This window comes from Adiantum capillus-veneris, chromosome 19 (assembly GCF_014529385.1).
Source record: "Adiantum capillus-veneris isolate H3 chromosome 19, ASM1452938v2, whole genome shotgun sequence".
NCBI classification, from domain to species: domain Eukaryota; kingdom Viridiplantae; phylum Streptophyta; class Polypodiopsida; order Polypodiales; family Pteridaceae; genus Adiantum; species Adiantum capillus-veneris.
The window spans coordinates 97,333,679-97,347,926 of record NC_140949.1 but is presented as its reverse complement, the minus strand read 5'-3'; the positions used below and the strand labels follow the sequence as shown (position 1 = coordinate 97,347,926).

The following is a 14,248-nucleotide window of genomic DNA, read 5'->3' as shown; positions in this document are numbered from 1 at the left end:
ATGACGATCCCTTCTTAACAAATCTAAATATGTTTTTTTATGTTTATAAAAATAAATAAAAATGATTTAATATAAACTTTAATTTTTTTGCAACAAAAACGTTTCATGATTCTCGTTTCATGATTCTCATGCAAATGATTATTCCATATCCTGTTGCCATAAATGCATAATCGCACGTTGCAAATGATTATTCAAATGCATATCCTGCCCGCAATTTAAGACACATTAGTGACGATTTTCTTTTCAACATATTTTCAAAAAGAAATATACAATTAGATTTAATATAAAATTTTTAAAAATCAGCAGCGTGAACATTTAATGATTGAAAATTATTAAAGATTAAAATAATGAATGCACCAACAAACGTCGTTCAAGACAAATCAAAATCACTACTCCACCAACTCAAAATCACTACTCCACACAAAATTATTCTAACAAGATCTCATGTTAATGTGAGCGCACATTAACATGCAGTTCTGGAAGCAGTTCTGGAGGCACGCACTTTGGGAGCAGGTGTCACAACAACTCTCAAAGAAACTCTAAACATGCATGTTAACGTGCAGTCTTTGGGAGCAGGTCTTTGGGCGCAAAGTGGTGCAGGTCTCGATCGGAGCAGTTCTCAGAAAACCAAAGGTTTTTTGGGGGGCACAGGTCTTTGTGCGCAAGTTAATGTGGGGCATAGGTCTTTGGGATCAAAAAACCAAAGGTTTTTTGGAGCAGGTCTTTGGGCTCAAAAAACCAAAGTCTTTTGAAGTCATTTCCTACCCTGCGTTTGATCGAAGATGCTCGTAGCTGAGCAGTGAGCGCACGTTAACGTGCGCTCTTTGGGAGCACTCTCAAATCAGCAATTCGCGCAAGGTCTCGGCAAATCAGCAGTTCACGCAAGGTCTCAAATCGACAGCAGTTCAAATCGGCAGTTCGCGGCAAATCAGGGCAATGGAGAGCAAGATTCGAGCAAGGTGTGCAGTTCGTACTGATGTGTAAGCTCAGATTCATCAGCTGAGGGACTCAAGGCGTGCAGTTCTGAGTGATAAGTAAGCACAGTTTTGTAAGCATAGTTTTGGCAGCTGATTTTGTAGCATTGAGTTGTCACTATGGAAGAAATTTTATGATTTTTCTGCGGAACGGTTTTATTTCCGCCTTACTGTCCATCAAGTTATTGGAGCTCATTGTAGTAATCCATTTTCAAGTTTTAAATGTGGACGGAAAATTTGGGCCTTACTGCTAGATTGATACTAGATTCTGTCTAGCAAGTCTTCGTAACTTTTTAAGGAGAATTCCTCCTGGCTTTTTGGTTTGAAGTCATGAATGGAAGGCCTTCAATTGTCAAAACTTCTGTATTAGCTTGACTTTTCTTGGACACGGTTTTGGGTGTGTCTGTTTTGCATTATGTTGGAGAGTACGCAACAATGGTCTGCGTATTATCAGTTCACGTGTAGAAACTACTCAGCTTTTGGGTGGCCAGTAGATTTGCGCCTTAAATCTTATAGCATCTTCCCTCTCATTTGATTTCCTTTGTTAGTCGGTTCTTCCTTGTCATCTCCCACCTCATGTCAAGTGCTAGCAGAAGGTAAGTTTTGTTAGGGGTTGGTGAGTGGCCTGGGTTATGCCTTAGATGTTGAGTTCCTGAGTAATACACCTCCTCGGTGGTGGTGATGCAGCCATTACCCTCCATCTGGCCTCGATTCTCATCCCAAGATTTTGTCACATTAGACTTTTGGCTCGCTAAAACAAGCCTTAATTACCCTTTAGCCAAAGCACAGTTTAGTTTTGTAAGCATAGTTTTGTACTACTAAATAATATGCAATACAGAGCCTCTAAATAAAGTATGCAATATAGATCCTCTAAATAAAGTATGCAATATAGAGCTTGTAATTAGAATATGCAGCGCAGTGCTTGTAATTGAAATATGCAGCGCAGAGCTTGTAAATAGAGTATGCAATATAGAGCTCGTAAATAAAATATGCAATGTAGAGCTTGTAATTTTGATTAAAAACCTTTTGTATATGCATAGACAGTTCAGTTTTAGAGCTTTTAATTTTTCAAGTGTAGGAAATTTGTCAAAATTTTGTGCTGATTGCCATGCTAGTAATAGAGCTATAAATGCTTTCAGCAGTCTTGGTTTATGATGACATGCGGATATATTCTGCTACCTGAGCGAGTGTCGTGTAATGGTCCAAGTCATCAAGAAATGGTTTGAGTACAATCTTGAAAATTGAGCCTCGAGTTAACAATGTTTTTTTCATTGTTTCAAGACAATTGAAGCAAAGCTTGTCAGAATTCACAAAAAGAAAGTGCGGGCTCTTGAGCGTGCGGTCTCTTGAGGCTTTCAAAATATGGTTATGAGTTTGAGTTGCACATGCAGGTGAGAAAGCACCTGCGAAGTGTGAGCGTCTGTCATCCGAGTATCTACGCAAAGCTTGCATCTCCATGCCAACATCACCAAAAAATCAGAGAGGAGCAATGGCGGGACGTAAAGGACGCCCTCCTGTTATGTACATTTTCTCATGTAGAGGTGCCATTATTATGCATGTAGAGGTGCCCGTCGATGTGCATGCCTAAAAGCAAATTGTATCAAAAATAATGTATATATTTTTACAAAAGAAAATTTCTTCTAGAACTACCCGTTGACGAGAATGTTTGTAGCTTGCTAAATTTTATTTAGTGTCTAAAGACCTGCATGTTAATGTGAATGCCTAGAGATGATGTTTACATATGAAAAAAAGCTTTCAAATCGTCCAAGCTTTCAAGTCAATTAGTGTCTAAAAACCTGCATGTTAACATGCATGTTTAGAGAATAGTGATTAATGTTTCAAAAGAGATTATTTTTGTTTTTTATATTCAATATTAAGAAACCCTCATGTGAGGTGTCCATTGGATTATTATATTTTTTGAAATTTTGTTCCACATTCAAAGGAGGTGCTGTCCAAATATTTTCAAAGATTGATTGTGTATTTTATTGAAGGGCAACTTAAAGACCTGCATGTCAACGTGCATGTTTAAAACCAATGTTTCATTAGAGTAGCAAAATATATTGTTGTATTTCTAGAATTTATTTTTATGCACAAAAAAGGTTCTAGTCATACATGTTACATGTTAGCGTGCATCTTTACAAGCAATGTTTTGTTGGAGATAGTATTTATTTTTTGTCTTCAATCTTTATTTTTTGTCTCCTCCAATGGACTATGTAAAGATTAAATTCTGTTTGAAACATTGCTTATAGACATGCATGTTAACATTCATGTTTAAAGGCAATGTTTTCATTGTTAACGTTCATGTTTAGAGGCAAGTTTTCATTGCTTATAGACATGCATGTTAAAGTTCATGTTTAGAGGCAATGTACAAATTTTTTAAGATGTTGATTGTGTATTTTATTTGTAGTCCATCTCGTGGAAGATTAAAGAAAAGTCTACCTAATGAAAAGTCTACACAACCACTTGAAAGTAGTGAACAGGTGTCATTAGTGTCAGTAACAGAAACGTCAGAGTGTCATGGCATTGAAGAGGAAGAGATTCACTCTGTGGATGTTGACCAAGGGTCTATGCACGAAATTGATGACACATTGGCTCCTGAAGAAAACGAACTTCAAATTATCCCTTGGGAAATGCGAGATGAGGTAACTGCAGTTGCAGAGATTGACGAGGAGCAAAATATTTTTATGCATAGAGGTGCCGATGTACTTCAGACCACACGTATGTTCAGTTGCTTCGACTGTCCTCCTATACCTTTGTGTAGGTTGATTCCATATGCTAGAGTCAGAGGTTTAAGAGATGATTTAGGTGGATTAAAAACGGCTTTTGCAAGGGAAGGATATATGCAAGAAAAGGGAGCTTTCATTGTTTCACTTTGGACATTTAAGAGAGAGCAAACCATTGCTACAGGTAAGTTGAAGAGCTTCTAAAATTTGTTAAGTGAATTTCTATTTTAAAAATTCTTTTTGAATTCACTAATTTTGGTTTCTTGTTTTGAAGATGACATCAAGAAAAAGTGGGATCCTCTTTGGATAGAAATCAATGAGGAGTATGAGTTGGAGCTCAAAAGCCGACCAAGGTTTGCAGATCTGTAAGACTCCACGTTTCATGTTTGGGAGGGCAACCATCGCACGCTTGCATGGACTGAAGCTATCAAAGAGAAGTTTTCCACCTCGAAGGAGAGACATTGTAGGGTCCTTTGTACTATCATAGATCCCACCAAGGTTCCTGAGATTGCATTGCTAAGTAGTTTGCAACGAATGAATGTGTGAGTATCTACTAAAGCATATATCTTGTTGTTGAATACTTTATTATGGAAACAAATCAATATGGGTTTTTGCAGTATGAACATGCATGCTTTGGTGGCCACTCACATACGGGATGAGATTGTGAACACCAACCACATATGTGCAGCTGAACATGAAAGCTACCTAAAAACTCTACCCGACAAAGACCAGAAACTAATTGCATCTGTGCGAAGAAAGTATGCTAAAGGTGCAGAACCTTGGTATCCACTCACACGATGCTACCTTGGCATGCTAGTTTACGATGTGAGTTTTGTTTTTTTTTTGCTTGCAAATTATTTTTAAGTCATTTGAATAACTCTTAGACAAATTGATTTCTTTTTTAGATTCAAATAACTAAAGAGAAAGAGTCTAGATTGACTCAACTCAAGCAAGGAATGCCTGTAGAGGATGTGAAGAAGGAGGAGAAAAGCATTCATCGTGAGATAATACATAAATATCAAGAACGCATTGGAAAGGTACACTTCACCAAATAATCAAGCAATAGTCATTGTGTTGATTGTTGTTATGGATGTGAAGAAAAACTTCATGCTCTTTGTATTGTGTTGTAGCTCTTGAATATTTTGGATCCCAATCTTGGGACAAACTGGTTGGCAAAGATTATGTCACTCAAATGGGGACATGACAGCTGGGCAACTTTAGAGAAGCTAAACTTGATTGCACTCCATGATGCCCCTATGCAGAATAAAATCCAATGGGTTTCATTACTCGAGTCTGATAGGTGTTAGGAAATAAGACGTAGCTAAATAGATAATTGAGTAGATTACTTAATGGAGAGAGACAGATTTATATACACGAGATTATAGAGTAGAGAGAGAGAGAGAGAGTACACACGATATACGTGGTTCACCCAATGTGGGCTACGTCCACGGGAAAGCAGCCACTCAATGGCTTTAGTACTTCAAAACAAGAAGTAGTTTACAAAGGGATTATACCCTTAATGGAGCTCCCGCCTTGCTTCACTCTCACCACCTCACACTCACCTTGTTGCATGACCTTCACACTGTGAAATGTGTGTAGAAATGGCCTCCTTTTATAGGCCAAAAGGGCTGCCCTCTCTTATGAGAGACAGCCATGTGTAGCCGCCCTTGTGGGAATAAGTCCAAATCGGACCCTCCAATCCGCCCATGTGTGGCCGCCCTTGAGAAGACAAGTCCGCTTTTGAATTCGGCCACCGGCCATTGACTTCCGACCACCGGCCATCGGCCATTGACTACCGGCCACCGGCCAACCGACCGGTTGTTTTCCGACCACTTTCCGGCCGCCGTCCGGCCATAATATTCCGGCGAAAAAGAATATTCACGCACAATGGCTTCTCCTCATAATGGGGGCCTTACAAATGTGCGCTTTTACCATAGAAATTACAAGGGTAAATCAGGCTCCATACTTAACAATCTCCCACTTGGAGACTGATCTCGAAACCAAACCTATGACTGCTTTCCATTCTGGCTTCTTATCCTTGAATGCCGATTGAAGATGAGCAAAAGCTCAACTTCTCCTTGTTGACCACCTTTGTAAACATGTCTGCAGGATTTTCACTTGTATGCACCTTTCCTAGCTTTAGTTGTCCCTCTTCCAAAAGAGTGCGTATGAAGTGATATCTCACCTCAATGTGCTTTGTCCTTGAATGAGAGGCTGAGTTCTTCGCAAGATGGATAGCTCTTTGGCTATCACTGTACAAAACACAATTGTAATGTTTGAATCCAAGCTCTTCTAAGAATCTTTGAAGCCACAGAATTTCTTTGCTTGCCTCCGTCATTGCTACATACTCTGCTTCCGTGGTAGAAAGTGAAACCACTTTCTGCAGCTTTGAAGCCCAGCTTACTGCTGTGCCTCCAACCGTGAACACATAGCCAGTAGTGCTCCTTCGAGTATCTTTGTCACGTGCCATATCTGCATCAGCATACCCTTCTAGAAAAATATCAGCTCCTCCAAAATACAAAGCATTTGTTGTTGTCCCTTTTAGATACCTAAGTATCCACTTCACAGCTTGCCAATGCTCTTTACCTGGGTTGTCCATGAACCTACTCACAACTCCCAGTGCATGTGCAATGTCTCGCCTTGTCCAGACCATAGCATACATTAGAGAACCTACCGCTGCAGCATATGGAACTTTAGACATATAGGCTATCTCCTCTTGTGTCTTTGGACACATATCCTTCGTTAGTTTAAAATGACCAGCCAAAGGTGTAGAAACTGGTTTTGCATTTTGTATTGCAAACCTTTCTAGTACCTTCTTGATGTAATCTTCTTGAGATAGCTTTATTGTCTTCTTCGTCCTGTCCCTTGATATTTTCATACCAAGTATCCTCTTTGCAGCACCTAAATCTTTCATTGAAAAAGATTTGGAAAGCTCCTCTTTTAGGTCTTTGATGTCCTGCATGTTAGCACTTGCAATCAACATGTCATCAACATACAACATTAGGATGATGAATTTCCCATCTCCCAAATTCTTCGTGTAGACGCAGTGATCCGAGTTGCATCTTGTGAATCCATGATCCAACATCCATCGATCAAACTTCAAGTACCATTGTCTTGATGCTTGCTTTAAACCATACAAGCTCTTCTTTAATCTGCAAACCATTTTCTCCTTACCTTTTACTTCATACCCCTTTGGTTGAAGCATGTAGATTTCCTCCTCTAAGTCACCGTGAGGGAATGCCATATTTATATCCATTTGCTCGAGATTTAGATCATGAGCATCCACAAGGCTTAAGACAAGCCTTATTGAGTTCATTTTTACAACAGGAGAAAATATTTCATTGAAGTCAATACCTTTCTTTTGAGAAAAACCTTTTACCACAAGCCTAGACTTGTACCTTTTCTTCCCACCTTCTTCTTCCTTTAGCTTGTACACCCATTTGTTTTGAAGTGCCCGCTTACCTTTAGGCAACTCAACCAACTCCAATGTTTGGTTGCGATGTAGTGAGTCCATCTCCACTTGCATGCTCTTCGTCCATTCTTCTTTGGATTCATGTTGCATAGCTTCTTCATATGATTCCGGCTCTCCAGAATCTGAGATCAAGAGATGGTTGAAGGAAGGAACAAACCTTTCTGGAGGTCTACTTGCTCTTGTAGATCTTCGGGGAATAGGTTGAGGCTCCTCATTTGGTTGAAGTTGTTGCACATTGTCACCGTTTGCAGTCCTTGAGTCTTCACCGTCCTCAAGCTCCATGTACTCATCACCTATTTCTTTTGTTTGTTTTCTTTCCAAGTAATCTTTGTACATATTTTGTTCGTTAAAAATTACATCCCTACTCCTTAAGATTTTACCATCTTCAGGATTCCATAGGCGATACCCAAAGTCTCCTTCTCCATAGCCAATGAAGAAACACTTTTTGGACTTTGCATCTAACTTTGATCTTAGGCTTCTATCTATGTGCATGAAAGCCTCACACCCAAACACTTTGAGAAATGCATAATTCACCAGTTTACCTGTCCATGCCTCTTCTGGAACTCCCCCATCCAATGCTGTTGAGGGTGACCGATTGATTAAGTACACAGACGTACTTACAGCTTCTGCCCAAAGTTCAAGCGGTAGGCCTGCATGTAGCCGCATGCTTCGTGCTCGTTCCATGATTGTCCTGTTCATCCTTTCCAAAATCCCATTTTGTTGAGTGTCCTTGGGGTTGTCCTTTGCCTCCGAATGCCATTGCTAGCACAAAAGCTTTCAAAAGCTTGGCTGCAATATTCGCCTCCATTGTCGGATCTGAAGCATTTAACCTTGGTACCTGTTTCATTCTCCACAAAGGCTTTCCACCTTTGAAATATGGAAAATACATCGGATTTATTCTTCATGACATAAACCCATGTTTTTCTAGTCGCATCGTCTATGAATGTTACATAGTACAATGAGCCACCAAGTGATGGTGTACTTGCAGGACCCCAAACATCAGAATGAACCAACTCAAGTTTTTTATTCTTTCTTTCATTTCCTGATTTTTGAAATTTTACCCTCTTTTGTTTACCATAAACACAATCTTCACAGAACTCTAAGTCCACTTCTTTCAAACCTGGTAGAAGCTTCTTTGTTTGAAGGATTTGCATTCCTTTGGCACTCATATGCCCAAGTCGGTAGTGCCACACCGCACTCTCAACTTCTGTAGTTGCAGCACAAGCTGAAGGTTGCGTGCTAACAGTACACAAGTAAAGTGTACCGACTTTTTCACCCTTGGCAACCACCAAAGATCCCTTTGAGATCTTCCACCGTTTGTTTCCGAATGCAATGTTATGACCTTCATCGTCCAATTGTCCTATAGAGATCAAATTTTTTGCGAAGAGAAGGAACATGCCTAACATCTTTAAGCTTCCATTCATTTTCGTTAGCAGTTTTGACAGAAACTGTACCCTTGCCGACAATCTCACAAGCTTCATCATCTCCCAAGTATACATACCCAAAATTACCTTTAGTGTAGTCTTGGAAATGTTGCTTGTGTGGTGTCGCATGGAATGAAGCCCTGGAATCTACTATCCAGGAATTAGACACATTGTCTAATGAGAGAATTAGAGCATCTTGCTCTACTTTACCTGCCACATTGGCCTCCGATGTTGGCTTGTTGTCTTGAGACTCTGTCTCCTTCTTCTTCTTGGACCAGCAATCCTTCTTGACGTGGCCTTTCTTGCCGCAGTTCCAACATTCAAGAACTGACTTTGTGCGTGACTTGCTCCGCCTTGAGCGATCACGACCCTTTTGGTTTTTGAACCTCTCCTTAGGCCTTCCTCTTGTTTCCACTGATAGTGCAGCACTTGATGATTCTCTTGTGCTTCTCCTTCGCATTTCCTCGCTTAGGAGAACACCCACAACATCATCAAACTTAAGAGTATTTGTGCCAGAGATAGAATTACTTATAGCCATCACAAGGCTGTCCCAACTATCCGGTAGAGATGATAGTATAAGGAGAGCTCGTACTTCGTCATCGAAATTGATTTTCACTGATCAAAGTTGACTTATGTTTGTGTTAAAGTCATTTAGGTGTTCTGCAACTGAACCATTCTCTGCCATCTTTAGATTAAACAAGCGCTTCATAAAAAATACCTTATTGGATGCCGATGGTTTCTCGTAGAAGTCGTCAAGTGACTTCATCAAGTCCTCCGTGGTCTTCATCTCCGAAACATTGAAGGCCACCGTTGACGCCAAGCTTAACCGGATTGTTCCCAGTGCCTTTCGATCAAGGACAATCCATGCTTCATCTGCCATTGTTGCGGGCTTCTTCGCAAGACCGCCTAGTGGCAAATAGAGGTCCTTCTGGTAGATATAGTCTTCAATTTGCATCTTCCAATGTTGGTAGTTTTTGCCGTTGAACTTCTCAATCTTGAGCTTCCCTTCCTCCGCCATAACTCCCACTCAATTCAAGGAATCCTTTCCTTGAGATAATTTAGCTACGAGCAAACCTTGCTCTGATACCAGTTGTTAGGAAATAAGACGTAGCTAAATAGATAATTGAGTAGATTACTTAATGGAGAGAGACAGATTTATATACACGAGATTATAGAGTAGAGAGAGAGAGAGAGAGAGTACACACGATATACGTGGTTCACCCAATGTGGGCTACGTCCACGGGAAAGCAGCCACTCAATGACTTTAGTACTTCAAAACAAGAAGTAGTTTACAAAGGGATTATACCCTTAATGGAGCTCCCGCCTTGCTTCACTCTCACCACCTCACACTCACCTTGTTGCATCAACTTCACACTGTGAAATGTGTGTAGAAATGGCCTCCTTTTATAGGCCAAAAGGGCTGCCCTCTCTTATGAGAGACAGCCATGTGTAGCCGCCCTTGTGGGAATAAGTCCAAATTGGACCCTCCAATCCGCCCATGTGTGGCCGCCCTTGAGAAGACAAGTCCGCTTTTGAATTCGGCCACCGGCCATTGACTTCCGACCACCGGCCATCGGCCATTGACTACCGGCCACCGGCCAACCGACCGGTTGTTTTCCGACCACTTTCCGGCCGCCGTCCGGCCATAATATTCTGGCGAAAAAGAATATTCCGGCAAAAAGAAAAGTCTCAGGGGCCTCCTCCCCCGAGGCCTTTAAAGTTGCCCCTGATTCTTGTCCGTGAAAATTTTGGTTTCCGGTGAGTGATTTTCCTTCACGCACGATGGCTTCTCCTCATAATGGGGGCCTTACAAATGTGCGCTTTTACCATAGAAAATTACAAGGGTAAATCAGGCTCCATACTTAACAATAGGATCACAAGGACTGCTTTTGGTTTGAAGAAGGGAGATAATTTGTTTCGACAGTGAGTATGATTTACTAGTTATTTAATGTTTGGCTTGCTTTGTCTAAGAGATAATATTTGTTTAAATAACACAACTTTGCTTTTTTTAAATTTGTAGTTGGCTGCGTAGAGAGGGCTACCTTGCTCGTGTCTATGAGAGAGCAACACAACTTGTTTTGGACAATTTAAATGTGCCAGGAGGGGCACCATTGCCACATGAATGCACATTGGGGTTCTACTTTGATGAAATTAAGTTTGAAGCTAGGCCTTTTCTCTATCCTTTGGAGGTTTCTTTGGAGGCTAAAAGCAAATATGTAGAGAAACAAGCACTCAAAAAAGTTGATACTTTTCGAATGGCAGCTCAACGATTGGCTTATAGGTTTGTAACAATTTTGATCTTGCTTTGTATGTCACTATCGAGTCATGTGTTCAATGTTTTTTTTTCTTGTTAGGTTTTTGTCACTTTTGGTTTCAAAGGGGATCTTGCCGACTCTCCCATTTGTGGTGAGACAGTGGGCATAGACTACGTCAAAGGACACATATATGTACCCCCCTAGCATGCCCACTTTGACAACCTGGGAGAGAGATACATGTCCATGGTGGTTAGATATGGTGCAGGGTCACATCCTTGAGAGAGAGAAAGAGCTTCGAGAAACTATGCTTAGGGATGCAGCAGGCAGAGACGAGACAACCACCACCTGCTACTTCAGAGGCGAGACAACCAGGTATGCTTATGTCATTCTTTAACTTTTATGTTTTCATGCTGTTGATTCTTGTAGGTTCAAAAACTATTGTATATGTCTTTTAAGGTGTCCACTTGTCTAGTGAGAGGATGGAGACTGTGGTTGATACCACTATTGAGTGTCGAAATTTTTATTGTCGACTTTTATTAATAGTGGTATCCTTCACAAAGCATCACAAAGAAGGATCACAAAGCATGGTAAGTGTCGAAATTTTTATTGTCGACTTTTATTAATACTTTGTGAAAAAGTTCACATATCATAAATATGTTGTCGCAGACTCCTCGGGCTTGATTGTTGTTAGGAGGAGCATACAATTTGTCTATGTTTTGGAGTCTCCTTTGCGTTACCCAATGCTTCCTGTTGATACACGATGTATTGCTATTGTTGGCGATTACATTTCTATCGCTGCAAACTATAGAGAGGGTACTCGCAATGCATCGTGGAATCTTGTGCATCAACATATGTCTCGAGTTTGCTCAAGCGGTGTACCATACCCTCGTGGGGGAAAGTCTGTTTCGTGGGCCGCAGATTTTGTCTTCTTGGATATTCCTTTTGGTGGATTGCATATTGGTTCTTCTTCTCCATATCGTTGGGATATTTGCACTGAGGAGCATGTACGATCTGCTATCCATTTGACTTTTTCTACACTTGCAGATTCTGGATGGCTGCTCATTATGGCTTCTACTGCAGGTATTTGTGTTGTGTTTGATTACTTGCATTAATATTATTTCATAATATCGGTAGTTTTTTCTTACAAGAACCTATGAATAGGAGAGGTTATTGGATGGGTGGAGAGGTTCTGTCGTGCTTCACAGATGGTGGTACATCGTCGCATTATAGTGCTCCATCATAGTTCATATGGATATGTTGAGAGTTTATTTGGTCGAATTCAGGTATTGTTTCACTTCAGTATTGTATAGTTTTGTTGAGGCTCTTTCTTCAATGTTGTGGTTTTGTAATTTGATTTGCAGTGCCAGTGCTCTATGCTAATTATGGTACACAGGATTGGGATGCAGCCAGCATGCTTTGTGGCTGAGAGCACCACTATGTTCTCTCGCTTGGGTCTCCAGCCTTCAGATTCGTTCACGACACACCATTTTCCTGAGCCTTCCTTAGCTAGATCAGGATCAGGGATGCCTTGGCCGGGTGAGATGCAGCGGAGCCAGGCTTTTGTTGCAGCTTTTGTTGAGCTGCTTTGTCGACGTGGAGGTATTTGTTTGGAGCTTGGGTGTGGTACAGCTCCCGTTTTGGTTGCATGCTTATCATCTGAACGAGCATGTGCTGCGCTTGACACCGATGAGTCTCTTATTAGAGACTATGTGGTTCCCTTGCTTTGCCCTAAAAAGCGAAGTCGAGAGGAGGCATCTACCTCTCTAGATGTTGAGGATGAGGGTGACATGCCATCGCGTGTCGACCCTTATGATGACTAGTGAGACTTTGCTCCTACTATGACATTGGCATTACTTTTGTGTTTTTTGATCTTTATGTTGTGTTTCACTTTTTGGCATTTATGTATCTTGCGTAAGAATTACGTCTAATGTTATTAGATCCATATATTAAATTTTGATTACATGCATAATAACTACATATACTTTTGTTTGTTTGTGGAAGTGCATTGCCGATTTATGCAGAGGCAGCGGCTCAAAGAATGGCGAAGGAATTGAGATACGACTTTCGTATCTGTGAAACGCGTCATAAACGCAATGTTTTCATTGATGACGAATGCGACTCTTCATAGAATTATTAGCGAGTGCTTATGATGTAGAGTTTAAGTATTGATAAATGGACATATCATTTCTTCTATGATTTTGAAAGTGAATATTTTGAAATCCTCATGTGAGGTGTCCATTGGACCATGGTTAGTTTGAAATTTTCTTCATTTTACAAAGGAAGCTTTGTCCATTTTTTTTAATGAAAGGCTCTTGTATTAATGATTTGACAACATAATTTGTATTATGTATAATACATAACATTGTGAATTGATGAGACGAATGCGACTCCTTCAAGAATCTAGAGAATTGTTGGCAAGTGTTTGTGATGTAGGGTTTAGTTATTAACAAATAAGATAGTGTTTGTGAAAATGTAGCTTATTGAGTTCATTTTCTTGTATTATGATTCACTTCCCTATTTTGTTTGCTCTGTGTTTTGGGTCTTTATGTTATGTTTCACTTTTTGGCATTTATGTATCTTGCGAAAGAATTACGTTTAATGTTATTAATGAGATCCATAGATTGAATTTTGAGTGCATGCATATTGACTACATTCACTTTTGCTTGTTTGTGGAAGTGCATTGCCGATCTATGTAGAGGCAGCAGCTCAAAGGATGGCGAAGCAATTGCGATACGACTTTCATATCTGTGAAATGCGTCATAAACGCAATGTTTTCATTAATGACGGATGCGGCTCTTCATAGAGTCTAGAATTATTATCGAGTGCTTATGATCTAGAGTTTAAGTATTGACAAATGGACATGTCATTCCTTGTATGATTTTGAAAGTGAATATTTTGAAATCCTCATGTGAGGTGTCCAATGGACCATGGTTAGTTTGAAATTTTTTTCATTTTACAAAGAAAACTTTGTCCATTTTTTATGGAATTCTCTTGTATTAATGATTTGACAACGTAATTTGTGTTATGGATAAACATTAAGTCATTGATGAGACGAAAGCAACTCCTTAAAGAATTTAGAGAATTATTGGCAAGTAATTGTGATGTAGGGTTTAGTTATTAACAAATTGGATAGTGTTTGTAATACTATAACTTGTTGAGTTCATTTTCATGTATTATGATTCACTTTCTTAATTTGTTTGCTCGGATTTGTGTTCGCTCGGAAAATGTCGCTCAGGGTATGGTAAGACTCCAAATGCATAAACAGATGTAAAGGTAAAAATTAAACAAGTCTAGGGTCGCTAATTTAACGATCTAAAGGTACTAGAGATCGACTATTAATACCATGGGTAAGCTTCTTAATTTTCTCTGGTCAATTAAGTTCTTTAATCGCGAGAGCCAA

General features: G+C 40.0%; 1 protein-coding gene and 1 pseudogene across 1 annotated transcript; both read left to right on the top strand.

The window, feature by feature from the left end:
- The first annotated feature begins 545 nt into the window (after positions 1 to 545).
- Positions 546 to 3,885, top strand: LOC147434517 (uncharacterized). The gene is made up of 4 exons (XM_086489641.1): positions 546 to 633; positions 2,366 to 2,495; positions 3,382 to 3,668; positions 3,860 to 3,885. The coding sequence occupies exons 1-4, from the start codon at positions 546 to 548 to the stop codon at positions 3,883 to 3,885; spliced, it is 531 nt and encodes a 176-aa protein (XP_086345767.1).
- A 622-nt stretch (positions 3,886 to 4,507) lies between these two features.
- On the top strand, positions 4,508 to 12,668 carry LOC147434516 (uncharacterized; annotated as a pseudogene).
- The last annotated feature ends 1,580 nt before the right edge of the window (positions 12,669 to 14,248 follow it).